General features: G+C 48.3%; 2 protein-coding genes across 6 annotated transcripts in view; one reads left to right on the forward strand and one right to left on the reverse strand.

Moving 5' to 3' along the window:
* LOC100992336 (serine/threonine-protein phosphatase 4 regulatory subunit 1-like) overlaps positions 1 to 7,670 on the reverse strand; it is an 82,303-nt gene extending 74,633 nt beyond the window's left edge. For 3 of the 4 annotated variants that reach the window (XR_010111008.1, XM_034947290.3, XM_034947293.3), the window contains exons 1-2: positions 7,412 to 7,670; positions 7,219 to 7,263 (exon numbers count right to left, since the gene is read on the reverse strand). Coding sequence is in view for 2 of the 4 variants with exons in the window: in XM_034947290.3 (XP_034803181.1) it covers positions 7,219 to 7,263; positions 7,412 to 7,418 (52 nt within the window). In the remaining 2 variants the exon portion in view is untranslated. Of the gene's footprint in view, positions 1 to 7,218; positions 7,268 to 7,411 lie in introns of those variants that run through there. The other variant, XM_063601100.1, reaches the window with a different exon arrangement.
* A 202-nt stretch (positions 7,671 to 7,872) lies between these two features.
* Positions 7,873 to 16,288, forward strand: part of RAB22A (RAB22A, member RAS oncogene family) — a 59,184-nt gene continuing 50,768 nt past the window's right edge. For both annotated transcript variants that reach the window (XM_003806174.6, XM_008950836.4), the window contains exons 1-2: positions 7,873 to 8,005; positions 9,035 to 9,114. In XM_003806174.6, the coding sequence (XP_003806222.1) occupies positions 7,970 to 8,005; positions 9,035 to 9,114 (116 nt within the window). In that variant the 5' untranslated portion in view covers positions 7,873 to 7,969. The remainder of the gene's footprint in view (positions 8,006 to 9,034; positions 9,115 to 16,288) is intronic.

Below are 16,288 nucleotides of genomic sequence, written 5' to 3' on the forward strand. Positions count from 1 at the left end.
TGTGTCCACAATGCCTAACATAGTGCCTGAGACTTAATAGGCCCTTAATAAATATCAGGTGAATGAATGAATGAATATAACAGTGAATGACGAGTCCTCCAAAGGATAGTGGTTAAGATAAATTCTGCAGCCTGACTTCCTGGTTTAAATTCCACCCCTGTCACTTAGTAGCTGTGTTACTTTGGGCAAGTTACTTAGCCTTTCTGTGCCCGCTGTGAGCCTTGCAATAATAAAATGGGATTAAAAACTTTTGTTACAACAATAATGTGTCACAGCAGAGCTTGACATGCTCTCAGTCCTAAGTAAGCGGCAGTGTTTGTACCACTGCTTGGGTTGCATTCCTAAGACAGAAACCCGACCACAATGCTTAGGGACGCCCTACTGCCTCCCAGGTTAAGCCTAAACCCTGGGCTGGTAAAGCAGATTCTTCACTGACAGCCCCCAGTGCTATCTCCCAGCCTCTCCCACTCCCTCCCTCACACACAGCCCTTGTTCCCAAGTCTCCACTCTTCTTTCTCACTGGCTCCCAAGCAGACCAGGATCATGCAACACTCTGCCTGTGTACACACCGCCCAAATGCCCATCGCCTTCCTCCGCCTGCCCCAACTCAAAACACCACCTCCCCTCAGAAGCCTTCCCCTCCTACCCCTGCTCTGTCTTCTTTTTTTTTTTTTTTTTTTTGAAACAGAGTCTCGCTCTGTTGCCCAGGCTGGAGTGCAGTGGCACAATCTTGGCTCACTGCAGCCTCCATCTCCCAGTTTCAAGCAATCTTCCCACCTCAGCCTCCCTAGTAGCTGGGATTACAAGTGCGCGCCACCACACTTGGCTAATTTTTGTATTTTTAGTGGAGACAGGATTTCACCATGTTGGCCAGGCTAGTCTCAAACTCTTGACCCCAGGTGATCTGCCCACCTTGGCCTCCCAAGGTGCTGAGATTACAGGCGGGAGCCACCGCACCCAGCCCGGCCCTGTCTTCTTACAGGCCCAGATCTGTGTTCCCTCTTCTGCCTGGGCCCTTGAGACACTGCAGGCACTTCCCTGCCAGGCTGTGGGTGTCAGGAGTTGAGCCCCAGGCTTCCCCACAACTCTATCCCCAACGCTTTTGGGAAGGCTGATACCTTGGAAGACGTGGAGAAACACGTTATGTGCATGAATGACTTTCCAAGCATGGAAACTAATACCTGCCCTCACCTCTTATTTTTTTCCCATCAGGGTTAAACTATTTGGTATTTTCAAGGTCAAAACTACTTTCCCTTTTGTTAGCTAGGTTTTGTTGCAAAATTTGTTTACAAGAGCTTATTTCGTGATGAAGAAAGCCATTTAAAACTCTTCTTTTTAAACAGAGACAACTTGTGGGAATTGCTGATGTTCATCTGTTTGCCTCACAGGAAATAGAAAATACAGAGCAACTAAAGTAGAATGCATTACAACAACGGGAAGGGAAGCAAGGTGGATCCGCTTCCACCACTCTGACTCTTTTGTTCCTTGCCATTCTCATACACAAATGGGAAAAATGAGACATGAAGCTTGAGCAACTTCTCAAGGGTATTCAACAGAGGTTTTTCAACAAAGTTCAGCTCTTCTAACTAAACCTAGTGGGAAAGATACTGATCCGGCTGGCTCAACTAATCCACAGACCTAGGGGCTCTAATGGAATAAAATCAACTCTGACCTAGAGAAGGAGTCAGCAAACCACCTTCCCTAGGCCAAATTCAGCCCACCACTTGAATTTGTAAATAAAGTTTTATTAGGACACACCCATGCCTACTCATTTATGTGCTATTTATGGCTGCTTTCAGGCTACAATAGCAGAGCAGAGACCTTCTAGCCAGCAAGCCCTAAAATATCTGATCCTTTCCAGAAAAAAACTGCCAATCTCTGATTTAGAGAAAAGTTTGATCTCTGGGTTTTGTTCCATTTTCCAAGTATTAGATATTGCTGTTCAAATTATTTCAGTTGACAGGGAGATTTTTATTTTAAAAAACTGAAAATCTTTGGTTCAAGTATATATCATAGTTCAGAGAAAAAGTTCAATGGTTTGGTTTAGGATTGATTCAAGTGTATATCATAGTTCAGAGAGAAAGTTCAATGGTTTGGTTTAGGACTCAGATTAATATCGTTCCTCTGCTTTGGGGGCTTGGTTGTTGTCCTTGAGGAGATTTTTACAAACATAGAACAAAGTGGGCAGATGACATGGAATGCTTTTTGCTCTGGAAAATGTCTTTTATTCCAGGTTGAACATATATTGCTCCTTCTAGCATTAAGATTCCAAGATTCTCTCTATATTCCATTGGCTTAGCTAATCCCGTTTTCACCAAAGGTCCAGATATCATTTGTTAGAACCTGGCTTTTCCCATAAATAGAAGTATATCGTCTTCCAAGCTCTTTCATAGATAGCTCCTGCAAGCTAAATATTTGAAAAGAAATACACTGCCCCCCAAACACTAACGTATTTTATGAGTCAGTCTTTTGAAGCTAAATGTATCTTACAAGAACTCCGCAGTGACTTCAGAATTGGAATCCAGCCTTCCAACTCTTCCTATAGATGTTTGATCATATGTGACACTTTCATCTCACTCCTTTAAACCTTTTACTATGGAAATTTTCAAACATATACAAAAATAGAGACTAGTCCCCAGCAACCAACTTCAACAAGTATCAACATTCTGCCATTTATCTTTCCATCTATCCCTCTCCTGAGCTTTTATTTACTGTTTGTTGCAGTATTTGACAGCGGACTTCACACATCAAATGATTTCACCCACGAATGCTTGTTTCTGTTAGATGAGGCCCTTTTCCTTTGAACAAAACCATGACACTATTATCACACCCAACAAAATAATTATTAATATTATCTAATACCCAGTCCAACTCAATTTTCCCTGTCTCAATAATGTATTTTTATAGTTGATTTGTTCAACTAAAGATCCAAATATGACCACATATTGTCTTATGTTGATAGGTCTCTTAGGTCTGTTTATATTTGCAATAGGCTCCCCTCATTTTTTATTCACCAGCTCTCTTTACATTTGCAATAGGCGCCCCTCATTTTTTACTCACCCATCCCTGACACACATTTAAATTCTAATTGGCCAAGCAAACCTTATCAACAATAACACCTCTTCAGCCTCCATAGGCTATAAGCAAAACTAGACATTCATAGGCCTGCAGCTGCTTAGGCATAGACATACAGCTCCACCTTCCATGTGTAATTCAACATGGAAACCAATATGTCAGGCCATCCCACACACTTTCTGCTTTCAAGAGAAGAAATTTAGATTGCTTCAGCAAGCCAATTCTCTGAAATGAAATCTCTTATGTGCTGCAATGGCCTGAAGACTCTGAATGATTTAAAAAACAAGACATCCATTCATTATGGCTCCCTTTTGAAATTAGCCAAACATAACCAAGAATCACAAAGTAAATCAGACAAAAGCCTCGTAATTCGTTATCGTTAACATTAACAACATTAATTGAGCACCTAGATCATGCGAGACATTGGATTATAGAAAGGATGGCCTGTGTCCCTACCCCAAGGGACCTACAGTCTAAATAGGCATCGCATCATTTAGACACAAATGCCCCAGGAGGACAACAGTCACAGTACCACCCAAACTGACATCCATCTCCTATCCCCTAGGTTAAGAATATTTATGAGGTTGATCCATGTGGTGGAATAAAAAGAAAAGAGCAGACCAGGCGCGGTGGCTCACACCTGTAATCCCAGCACTTTGGGAGGCCGAGGCGGGCAAATCACGAGGTCAGGAGATCGAGACCATCCTGGCCAACATGGTGAAACCCCGTCTCTACTAAAAATACAAAAAATTAGCCAGGCGTGTTGGCGGGCGCCTGTAGTCCCAGCTACTCGGGAGGCTGAGGCAGGAGTATGGCGTGAACCCAGGTGGCGGAGCTTGCAGTGAGCCAAGATCACGCCACTGCACTCCAGCCTGGGCAACAGAGTGAGATTCTGTCTCAAAAAAAGAAGAAAAGAGCAGAAGGAACCGCATTTGACTGTGAATTCCACCATTCATGAGCTGTGCCACAATGGATAAGTTACTCAACCTGATTCTCAGTTTTCTCATCTGTTAAGAGGAATAATCCCACCTACCTCACAGAGTAGCAGCTGTTAACACTGAATCATAAGCTCTTACATAAAAATCCAGCAAAGATGATGATGATGATAAAATCACTGAATACTTTACAAAGCACTAGACTAGAATGTTTTCTGGCTATCCATCTAACCCTCACACCAGTCCTATGAGGCAGCTCCCATTCTCATGCCATTTTCCAAAGAATTGAACAGAATGGATGAGTGGTCCACCCAACGTAACACAGCTACAGGTGTGAGACAGCCAGGATGTAGAGGATAAAACTTCAGGGTTCTTTCTGCCAATAGTGGTAGGATAATACCTCCCAATACTACCATGGGGAGGTGTAGGGGTAGAAGCAGGGCGACACGAATGAGCGTGCCCTCCCGTACAGATCAATTATGTTATAAACTTCTAAGGTACAGCACTCCACAGCTCCTACCCTTGCCCAAACAGGAAGCCCCCAAGAGGCTGCCAGGGTTGTCCTACCCAAGGTGTGGTTATGTTCAGAGCCATAACGGTGGTTTCCTTCCTCACTGGGGCAAGTCTTCAGCTGTCTGCTAAAGAGTACTTAAGTCTTTATAATCACAAGTCTCAAACACCTAACATTTGTTCAAATATTTGTCCAAAGTAAGATCATAATTTTTTCCTATATAATTCCTTACTTCCTTTTTTGTACATACATAGGCGAAAAAGGACTGAAGGAGGGGAGCCATCAGAAAAGAGGTGCAACTACCCTGTGGCCACTATACTGTGAGAAGGCTGACCTAGCCAAGTGGAAAGGGCACCTCGCGGAGAACTGAAGTCCTGGCCAACAGCCAGGACCTATGCCACCCACATAAGTGACATCATTTCGGACTTCCCCAACTGAAACCACATTAAGCAGAAGCACCACCCAGTCTACTCACAGATTTGTGGGAAATCAAATGCTGTTGGTTTAAGCCATTGAGTTTTGGGGTGGTTAGATAACTGAAGCAGCTAGAAAATAGCTTTCCAGTCAGACCAAATACCACATCTATGAATGACAAGCACCATCATGGCAGCTAAACATTGTTTATCCGTTGTATCAACGGAAATGATACAACTCCTTCAATCTGAGCATGCCCATCGGCTGAAACATTCAGCTGGGTAAACCTGTATCTATACTGTACCAGGCTCAGCAGTGTTAAATAACTACTAATAATGATCACATGAATAACGGTAACAGCAGCCATTATTTACCAAGTGTTTATTACATACTAGGCATTGTGCTAAATCCTTTATTCATTTAATCCCTTATAAAAGCCTTTTGAGGTGGGCCACTATAATGCCCATTTTACTGATGAGGTCGCTGAGGCATAGAGTGGTACAGCGACTTGCCTGGGATCACACTGACAGTAAACAGTGATACGGGATTTCACTCTTGGCCATCTGATTCCACAGACACCGGGCTCTTAACTATCAGCTTGCTTTACCCCTTCAAAAGTGTTATGCTACTTTAATAAAACTGCCCCTTGTTGGTTTGTTTTGTTTTGTTTTGTTTTGTTTTTTTGAGACGGAGTCACTCTGTCGCCCAGGCTGGAGTGCAGTGGCGTTCACTGCAACCTCTGCCTCCCAGGTTCAAGCAATTCTCCTGCCTCAGCCTCACGAGCAGCTGAGATTAGAGACGCGCGCCACCAAGCCCGGCTAATTTTTGTATTTTTAGTAGAGACAGGGTTTCACCATGTTGGCCAGGCTGAACTCAAGTGATCTGCCCGTCTCTGCCTCCCAAAGTGCGGGGATTACAGGCCTGAGCCACCGCACCCAGCCGAAACTGCGCCTTCTGAGTTAATGTGTGTAAAGAGTTTAACACTGGGCCGGGGGCGGTGGCTCACGCCAGTAATCCCAACACTTTGGGAGGCCGAGGTGGGCGGATCACGAGGTCAGGAGATCGAGACCATCCTGGCTAACATAGTGAAACCCCGTCTCTACTAAAAATAGAAAAATTAGCCGGGAGTGGTGGCGGGCGCCTATAGTCCCAGCTACTTGGGAGGCTGAGGCAGGAAAATGGCGTGAACCCAGGAGGCGGAGCTTGCAGTGAGCCTAGATCGTGCCACTGCACTCCAGCCTGGGCTACAGAGCAAGACTACGTCTCAAAAAAAAAAAAAAAAAAAAAAAGAGTTTAACGCTGTCTGGTCCATGGTAAGTTTTCAGTAAACACCAACTCTTACTATTAGGAAACCTGAAGATGTGGAATGAAAGATAAGAGGAAGTACTATATATGACTGGCGTACAGTACGCCCCCAATTAATGTTAGCTATTTGGATGATTTATATAGGGCTTCTTCACCAGCAAGCACTCCGGTGCTCGGTAATTTTCTGTTTACAAGTAGGCTCTCCCCACACCCTGTGAGCTCCCTGCGTGTAGAGCTGTTTTCAACACATCCTTGCAGGTTCGGAGCCCAACACGTGGCCCCCAGAGCAAATAGCTGCTCAGTAAAAGTTTCTTGACAGGAGAGAAAACGCTTCCTTCCTTCACCAGAAATGCGAACTTGGATTTCTAAGATGACACCTCCCCCAGCTACCAGCCCTTAACATGATTCCAAAAAAGAGGGCAAGAAGGGACAAGGGTCCCACCCAAGAAATGCGGGGGCCAATGGGCTCCATGGGATAAGAGATGGAGCCGGGCTTGTGGCCAGGACACTTGAGAAGTCCGTGCAACTCCGTGGCCGGCCACACCGAGAGGGGGACCTCCCAAACCCCCCAGCAGTCCTAAAAAGTCCCTAGGAAAAGGGCAAGGCCCTGAGAGGGAAGTCACCCACCTCCCAGGTAGCGGACCCCCCGCCCGCCCGGGGTCGACTAGGACTTGGGACTGCCCCTTCCGCCCATCCCACGGCAGCTGCAGGCGCAGGAAGAAAAGAAGTGACAGGAAGTCCAGAGTTTCCCCAACAACAAAAATCCTTCCCCCGAGGGAAGGGAAGGGCTCCCACCCTCAGCCCGCCCCGCCCAGGGAGGAGGGACCACCACCAGTGGATCTAGGCAGTTGGGGGTCCCGATGTTCTGGTCCCGACAAGGAGGGCCTGGCTTGAGGTTCCCCCGCCCCGCGCTTCGTGCACTCTGAATTCTTTGAGAGGGTCCCAGGGAGGGACAGGGGTGCCCCAACTCTTACTTACAGTCGTCTAAGTCATCCTGCAAGTCCACAAAGTACAGGGGGATCTCTGAAAACCAAGAAACACACAAGGAGTTACCAGGGGGCTGCGGCGAGAGGGGACGGGGTCGGGCAGGGGCCCCTCGGCCTCGCGGGGTGGTCACGGGGCGAGAGAGAGAGGGGCACCCCTGGCATTCCCAGAGCCCAGCCCCACTCACCCGCCATCTTGGGATGGGCATGGAGGCGGGACCGGCAGGGGCGGGGCCCTGTAGACAGGGGCGGGGCCCTGTAGACAGGGGCGGGGCCCTGTAGACAGGGGCGGGGCCCTGTAGACAGGGGCGGGGCCCTGTAGACAGGGGCGGGGCCCTGTAGACAGGGGCGGGGCCCTGTAGACAGGGGCGGGGCCCTGTAGACAGGGGCGGGGCCGTCGGCTTCGGGCCCCGCCCCCGATCCGCGCCGGCCGGCCGGCCCCGCCCTCTCAGCGAAGGTGGCTGCCGAGGTGGGCGGGGAGGTCAGGTGACGCGGCCGGCGTCCCAAGATGGCGGCGGCGGCGGCGCCCGGAAGGCCGCGGCGGCGTCCCGGCTGCTAAGGCGGGCCCCACGCGGCTGGCAGCGGACAGGCCGGACCTACGGCCGGAGGACGGGCGGCAGCCGCCTCTGCGCGGACCGGGGCTGGGCCGTGCGGCGGCAGCGGCGCCAGGGGATGCTCTTGCTGGGCCTGGCCTCTCCCTTCTCAACTTAGGGCGGCGGCGGGCCCGCGCCCCTGGCTCCCGGGCCATGGCGCTGAGGGAGCTCAAAGTGTGTCTGCTCGGGGTGAGTGGCGACGGGTCCGGCCGGGAGGGCCACGGGAGGCTGGGCTGGCGGGGACCCCGGATCCCCCCTGTCCCCTCATCCCTTCCCCCCTCCCACGTCCAAGACGCTGTCTGCCAGCCCCGTGGACCCTCCCTCCAGCTCGGGAGCCGTCCCGCCCACCTCTTGCACCCTCGAAAAGGTCCTGGAGGCCGAAGGGACCCTTCCCCTTCCCCTCCCTGGAGCCCGTGGACTCTTCCCGCCCCACAAAGAGCAAACAGCCCCCCCTTGCCTCTCTATTGCATCTGGGTTAAGAGAGGTTCTTAAATAGTTTTCTCCCAACTTACCAAGGTATTATTGGGAGTTGGCCAAGTCTTCCAAAGTAAAACCAATAACAGGTCTTTAGGTTTTACAAGCAGCATTAGCCTACTTTGTCTCTTGGGTGTTTTTGAACTTGTGGGATACCCCTGCCACTTCTCCAAAGAGTTACTTTGCCAAGTAACTCTTCCTGTGGAGAAAAGGGGTGTTCAAATCAGGAAGCCCCAAAGACTAGTTTGAAGCTTCAGCTTCCTGTCTTGTCAGGAAAGACAAGGTGTTGGCCATTTCAAAGCCTTCTTTCTGAAATTGATGCTGTCATTCCAGAGTTTCTGCCTTAAAGATCGGCAGGAACTCCAATAACTAATCTTTATTCCCCCAAATAGGGTGGGGCTAGGATTCATCAGGGATTACTCAGAGGTAACTCAGGAGTTCAAAGTTTACTAACATATGTTAAAAAGCAAGTGGACTTGTTACTTTTTACACGAAGCAGAAACTTTGGGTCTCTCAAAAGGTCCTAATCTGTCTTAACGGCAAAAACCTCTCCCTTTTAGTACAGTTGGAATTTCCTAATTACTCTACTGAATTTTTATGACAACCGCTTTTGTGTTCCTCCGTTTATAAAATTTACACGTCTAGGGTGATTTTTCTAAAATCCTGAACTTATGCCACAAAGTAGTTTTTGGTGTCTGCCAAAAGGTAAACTTTTTCTCAGTCCCTCATCTCGTTCTCTTTCAGGATACAGGTGTAGGTAAATCGAGTATTGTGTGGCGGTTTGTGGAAGACAGTTTTGATCCAAACATCAACCCAACAATAGGGTAAGAGACTTTTATTTGATACACATCTAAAGGTGCATTGAAAATCCTTCCAAATACATAGTGTGTTACAGGTGTAGGCCCTGCGCTTTGTAGTCATTGAATTCTGAGTCGCTGGTTCGCATCATCTCTGGAAGGATTTGAAAGAGTCCAGTGAGGATCTGTGTATTTTAGGAAAATTATCTTCGGACTTGTTGGGGGTGAGAACTTCAAAATGCAAATATGAATTGGAGTTCTACTAATTTTTAGAACAGACACAGAAGCTTCGGTCTATAAATATCAACAACAATTACACCTTGAAATAAGGCAGATGAAAATAGATCCTGGTGCTATTCTTTCAGGCATATCAAGTAAAAGACATTTAAATGGTTTTTGTCCTTCCTGAAAGTAGTAGGTTGAGATCTGAACCCTTACACATTCCTGTACTGGTAGTAATAATAAATTAATAAATTCATATTGAAATGGAAGGTTTTTTCAGTTCTCTGGTTCTATGGATAAGTAAAGTTGATTGTTCATATGTTTTTGACGCTAAAGAAAACTTTTCATTTCGCAATACTAATCCTTTGACTACATAAGAAGTTGTGTTTTATAGGCTTTAATATTATGTTAACCTTATAAAACTAAATAGGTGCTGTGCTCTAGTTTTATCATCAAACCCTCAAATGGTTTCCAGCATTTAAAGAAAAAATCTATGTTATCCATCATTAGGATAAAATTGGCCTTTGTGCTCTATGCAGATCATTCTTTGACTAATAGAGAAATATTTTACAGCCCAGGAGAGAAACTGCCATAAGATTGTCCCCTGAGAAATTATGAGCTCCTGCTGTCAGAGGTTATTTATTGATTTTTTTGAGACAGAGTTTCGCTCTTTTTGCCCAGGCTGCAGTGCAATGGCGCAATCTTGGCTCACTGCAACCTCTGCCTCCCGGGTTCAAGCGATTCTCCTGCCTCAGCCTCCTGAGTAGCTGGAATTATGGGCGCCCACCACCACGCCCAGCTACTTTTGTATTTTTAGTAGAGACAAGGTCTCACCATGTTTGCCATGCTGGTCTCGAACTCCTGACCTCAGGTGATCTGCCCACCTCAACCTCTCAAAGTGCTGGGGTTACAGGCATGAGCTGCCACACCTCGCCTATGTGTTCAATATTTTTTGTCTGCTTTTTTTTTTTTTTTTTTCACCCAGGCTGGAGTGCAGTGGCACAATCATGGCTCACTGCAGCCTCAATCTCCTGGGCTCAAGTCATCCTTCCACCTCAGGTAGCTGAGATCACAGATGCGCACTACCACACCTGGCTAATTTTTTGTATTTTTTAGTAGAGATAGAGTTGCACCATATTACTCAGGCTGGTTTTCTTTTTTTTTTTTTTTTTTTTGAGACAGAGTCTCGCTCTGTTGCCCAGGCTGGAGTGCAGTGGCGGGATCTCGGCTCACTGCAAGCTCCGCCTCCTGGGTTCACGCCATTCTCCTGCCTCAGCCCCCCCAGTAGCTGGGACTACAGGCGCCTGCCATCACACCTGGCTAATTTTTTTGTATTTTTAGTAGAGAAGGGGTTTCACCGTGTTAGCCAGGATGGTCTTGATCTCCTGACCTCATGATCCGCCCGCCTCAGCTTCCCAAAGTGCTGGGATTACAGGCGTTGAACCACCACGCCCAGCTACCCAGGCTGGTCTTGAACTCCTGGGCTCATGTGATCCACCCACCTCAGTCTCCCAAAGTGCTGGAATTATAAGTATGAGCCACCGCACCCAGCCTATCTACTTTTTTTGTTTGTTTGTTTGTTTGAGACGGAGTCTTGCTCTGTCGCCCAGGCTGGAGTGCAGTGACGGATCTCGGCTCACTGCAAGCTCCACCTCCCGGGTTCATGCCATCCTCCTGCCTCAGCCTCCCGAGTAGCTGGGACTACAGGCACCCACCACCATGCCCGGCTAATTTTTTTTTGTATTTTTAGTAGAGACGGGGTTTCATGTATTAGCCAGGATGGTCTCTCTCTCCTGACCTCGTGATCCGCCTGCCTTGGCCTCCCAAAGTGCTGAGATTATAGGCGTGAGCCACCACGCCCGGCCGCCTATCTGCTTTTTTAAACCATGTGGGTCTCCTACACATTTGAAGGCATGGGGATGAAATTCACCAATAAGTTTCTGCAATTAAAATGCTTTTCCATGTCCTTTAAGAAAGAGCTGGGTATGACACATGTAAGACATGACCCCATCCTTCTCAGGGCCTGCCTGTCCCTACCTGCATGGGAAAGTGAAGTGTTGGGAAGTGACAGCAAGTACTGCTGGTGATTCAGTGAGTGATACACTTTACACTGAGTCAGAGCTGAAAACCTAAAATCCACAAGACACCCAGACACCACCTTGGCTAGAAGTGCTCTGTCATATAAGAAGAGAGAAAAGTCAAGGGTGTAGCCTCATGCATCTTGGTGAGGCACGCCCCATCCTGAGTGTCCACTGTTCCCTTTTTGCCGGTAGCTCCCAATCTGCCAGATGCCTGTGGCTCCTGAGCTGCCTCTAGTCCACTCTCTGCACCAGCAGATTTGGCTCACATTTTCACAGGGAAAATAGCATACAAGGCTTTCTCCTCATTTTCTTTTTTCTGCCTTTTTTTGTTTCTTTTTCCTCAGTTTTAGAAGGTGGCTTCCTCCTTTGTGACCAACCCCAAACATGCCCCTGAGCTCTGGAGCCCCACCTCTTCATGAGTTACCCTGTTTCTTCCTCAGCCCTATCATCTTGTCATAGCCTGCACGCAGGTTCCGAATCCACCCCACTCCACCACAAGAGCACCCATTCCCCAACCTACTGCTCAGATGGTGGAACTCCTGAAAGAGAAGTTACCACTTCCGCAACTGCTGCTCACTCCTCAGCCCTCTGTCATCTCAGCTCCTCCCTGCCATGCCACTAAAACCACCTTCCCCTGGTACCAGTTTCCATCTAATAGCCAAAGTCAAATGGCCTTTTCTTGGTAGTTTTCTTTATTCATAGAGTGCCTGCTATAAGCCAGGTGCTAGACTGGGTGCTGGTGCCTAGACCAGGGGTGGGCAAACTGTGGCCTTTTTGCCCGCCTCCTGTTTTTGTAAATAAAGAGTTACTGAAACAGTCACACCCAATTATTTACTTACTGTCTTGCTGCTTTGGGGCTACAATGACCAACTTGAATAGTTGCAACTAAGACTTGATGGGCCACAAACCCAAAAATATTTGCTATCTGGTACTTTGCAGAGCAAGTTTGCTGACCCCTGATCTAGACAAAATGGACTTCTGTCCTCGTAGACCTTACCTACAAGAAGCTACATTATGACTAGTGTACAGGAAATGATTTATTCTTTTTCTTTTTTTTTTTTTTTTTTTTTTGAGACTGAGTCTCTCTCTATTACCCAGGCTGGATTGTAATGACACGATCTCGGCTCACTGCAACCTCTGCCTTCCATGTTCAAGCGATTCTCCTGCCTCAGCCTCCCATATAGTTGGGACTATAGGCGCGCATTTGGGAATCTGCCCGCCACAATGCCAAGCTAATTTTTGTATTTTGAGTAGAGACAGGGTTTCACCATGTTGGCCAGGCTGGTCTCAAACACCTGACCTCAGGTAATCTGCCCGCCTTGGCCTCCCAAAATGCTGGGATTACAGGCATGAGCCACTGCGACCAGCCAGAAATGATTTATTCAACCCTTTTCTGTGCTATGAAGGAGAAATATGCAGTACTATGAAAACATGTGACAGGGACCTGACCTGGGCCTGTGGGGTTAACTGACTCCTACAGTGATCAGTAAAGGTGTGAAGCACCTAGCAGCACTGACATTTAAATATTGAAAGATGAATGGATTAAGTTTAAGAATAAAAGTTGGCTGTGCGCGGTGGCTCACACCTGTAATCCCAGCACTTTCGGAGGCCAAGACGGGTGGATCACCTGAAGTCAGGAGTTCGAGACCAGCCTGGGCAACATGGTGAAACCCCGTCTCTACTAAACATACAAAAATTAGCCAGACGTGATGGCACATACCTGTAATCCCAGCTACTTGGGAGGCTGAGACAGGAGAATTGCTTAAACCCGGGAGGCGGAGTTTGCAGTGAGCCGAGATCACACCACTGCACTTCAGCCTGGGTAACAGAGCAAGACTCCATCTCAAAAAAAAAAGAAAAGAAAAAAAAGTTTTTGAAGAATGGAAGTGAAGTAGTTGGTGGTGGTGAGGGATGGTGGGTAGAAAAGAACCGGAATGGGCATGAGGGACAGCAGGGACCGTGAGGCGGGAGGGCAAGGGAGGTTGGAAGAGGGGTCAGGAGGCCGGGGTGGCTGGAGGACCCACAGCAAGAACCAGGAGAGACGGCAGGGAGGTTGGTGAGCCAGCAGGGACCAGTCCACAGGGCCCTGGAGTCCGGAGGAAGAGCCGACATCACTTACTGCAGAACACATCCCTGCTTCTCAGTTGAAGCTCTTCTGTCTTCTCTAGTTCCCTTCCTGCTTCATAACCGTGCTTTCTCACTGCAGTCTCCTGGCCTCTCATACTGATTTGATAAATGCTGGTCTTCCCCAAGCTGTGTCCTGACTTCCCATGTTTCTCACCTCCCTCCGACACCTCACCTTCACCTGTATAATGTGACCTCCAAGCCCATGCCTCCAACCCATGATTTCCACCTAGTCTCCTACAGAACTCCGTCTTTGTTCCTCCTCCAGTCCTGTATACCTCACACGGTATCTGTGTTCTTCCCTAAGGGCTCGCATGTGTCGTATCATGGGGAAGAGCATGGGCCTTGAAGAACCATGCTCCCTAGACTTAGGGCCTTGACTGTGTGCTAGCAGGGAGAATATCTGCGCAAGTGACAGGGCCACTCTTTTGGAGGTTGGGGGGGTCATAGTCCTGCCTACCTTATAGGGAGTTTTAGGAGAATTCCGTGACTCCATACACAGAGTGGGCATAGGAAGTGTGCAGTAAATGGTGGTGGTGTGTAGTGGTACTGTCATCATATCCCTCTTCACCCCACCCCCAGCCCAATCCCCAAACTCCATTCATATCCATTTAAGAAATGGCCCTCTGGGACCCCTTCCCGAAGGAGAGCTTGGGCCCTCCTTCCCATCCTCACATCTGAGCCCTCATCCTATCTTGCCAGGGCTATTGAGCTGATTTCAGAACCAGTTGTTCTGTGGCCTGGCTCTGCCACTTGGAGTCAGTTCTCCTCATTGTTGCTGTGTGAGCTTCATTAAAGACAAGTTTGATTCCCTCAGTGAAAACCACGGCAGAGGAACCCTTCCCTAGCCCGGGCCCAGCCTCATCTCTCGTGTGCTTCCTCCATGTTTTTGTTGCTCACTTCCTCCCCAGCACACACCAAGCAGCACCCGTTCCACACCTGGGTTTTTGGCACATGCTATTCTCTCTCAGGGCCCTTTCTTTTCCTTGTCTCCTTGGCAAATTCCTGATTGTCTGTGCAAACTCAGGTACATGTTAGTGGCTCTAAAAGTTGCAGACTCCAGGGTCAGCAAAGGCCAGGCAAAGCATGTAAATGGGAGATGGACCAGGTAGAAACACTGGAGGGAGGCTCTCAGGCATGAACTGCCCAGAATTCCTGCCCTGCCTGCACCAGGTCCCCTCGTTCATCTTCTTACCTCCAGGGACACTTTGCTTTGGTCTCCTTCGGCCTTGTCATCCCTTTGTATGTCCAGATCCCAGGGTTCTGAGGTAGACTCCTGCCCATTTGCATTTTGTCTCCTCTTGCTTGATGTCATGTAACTCCAGTTGCAACCACAGCAGGGATTTTCAAAGCTGAGGCTTTTTTTCAGACATGCATGTCTCTGGTCCCTCTTCCAGGATTCCAGGAACCCCCTTCCTCTACACTACACATACGCTGTAAGAAGAGGAGGCCCCCATTAAAATCACCACCGTAGTGAGCCATTGTGTAGTGAGCCTATTGTGTTCCTCAAGTGTGCTAGAGTAGATTGGCTCCCTGCACGTGGGTGAGTCCTACTGCAGCAGCACCAAATTCCCTCTTAAGCTCTAGACCTGCAGATTCTGCTCACCATAGAGCCTGTGCCCACAGGTGGCCCATAGACACACCTAGGGACTGTCCATGTATGTCACTGAGCTCGTGAACTCTCTCTCAGAGGCTTGGATCTCTGCTCCTCTTTCCATGGACCTTGGGGTAGAGGAAAGGACCAACTGTCCTCAGGTACTAAAGCCAGCAACCTCAGCATCCTTCTCAAATCCCTCCTAACTCACCATCTCCTCCCCTCAGCCAGTGGTAAGTCACTTGCTCCTGTCCAAGCCACCTCCCAAATATCCCTCCTTCTCTATTGCTGTTATATGACCTCTAGGGCTTCATCTTCCTTCATGGAGGTGAGACATGGACTCTAGACTTTGATTAGATCACAGCTCTGCCACTTGCTAGCTAGTTAACCCTGGGCAGTTTATTTTATGTATTTATTTTTTGAGATGGAGTTTTGCTCTTGTCGCCCAGGCTGGAGTGCAGTGGCGCAATCTCGGCTCACTGCAACCTCCGCCTCCCAGGTTCAAGTGATTCTCCTGTTTCAACCTCCTGAGTAGCTGGGATTACAGGCACCCACCACCACGTCCAGCTAACTTTTGTATTATTAGTTGAGATGGGGTTTCACCATGTTAGCCAGGCTGGTCTCAAACTCCTTACCTTAGGTGATCCACCCACCTTGGCGTCCCAAAGTGCTGGGATTGCAGGCATGAGCCACCGTGCCTGGCCAACCCTGGGCAGTTTAATCTCTGATCTGTTTCTTCATAAGCAAGTAAGGATAATGATAGGACCAGCTCCATATTGTTAGGAGAATTCCAAGAGAGGTGTATTTAAAATGCTTAGGAAAGTACCATGGATACTAGAACTCAATAAATGGTAGTTGTTATTCTTTTTTTTTTTTTTTTTTGAGACAGAGTCTCGCTCTGTCGCCCAGGCTGGAGTGCAGTGGCACGATCTCGGCTCACTACAAGCTCCGCCTCCCGGGTTCACGCCATTCTCCTGCCTCAGCCTCCCGAGTAGCTTGGGACTACAGGCGCCCGCCACCACGCCCAGCTAATTTTTTGTATTTTTAGTAGAGATGGGGTTTCACCATGGTCTCGATCTCCTGACCTCGTGATCCGCCTGCCTTGGCCTCCCAAAGTGCTGGGATTACAGGTGTGAACCACCACGCCCGGCCTATTATTCTTTTTTAATTTTTTATTTCT

Source organism: Pan paniscus, chromosome 21 (assembly GCF_029289425.2).
Source record: "Pan paniscus chromosome 21, NHGRI_mPanPan1-v2.0_pri, whole genome shotgun sequence".
Lineage (NCBI taxonomy): Eukaryota > Metazoa > Chordata > Mammalia > Primates > Hominidae > Pan > Pan paniscus.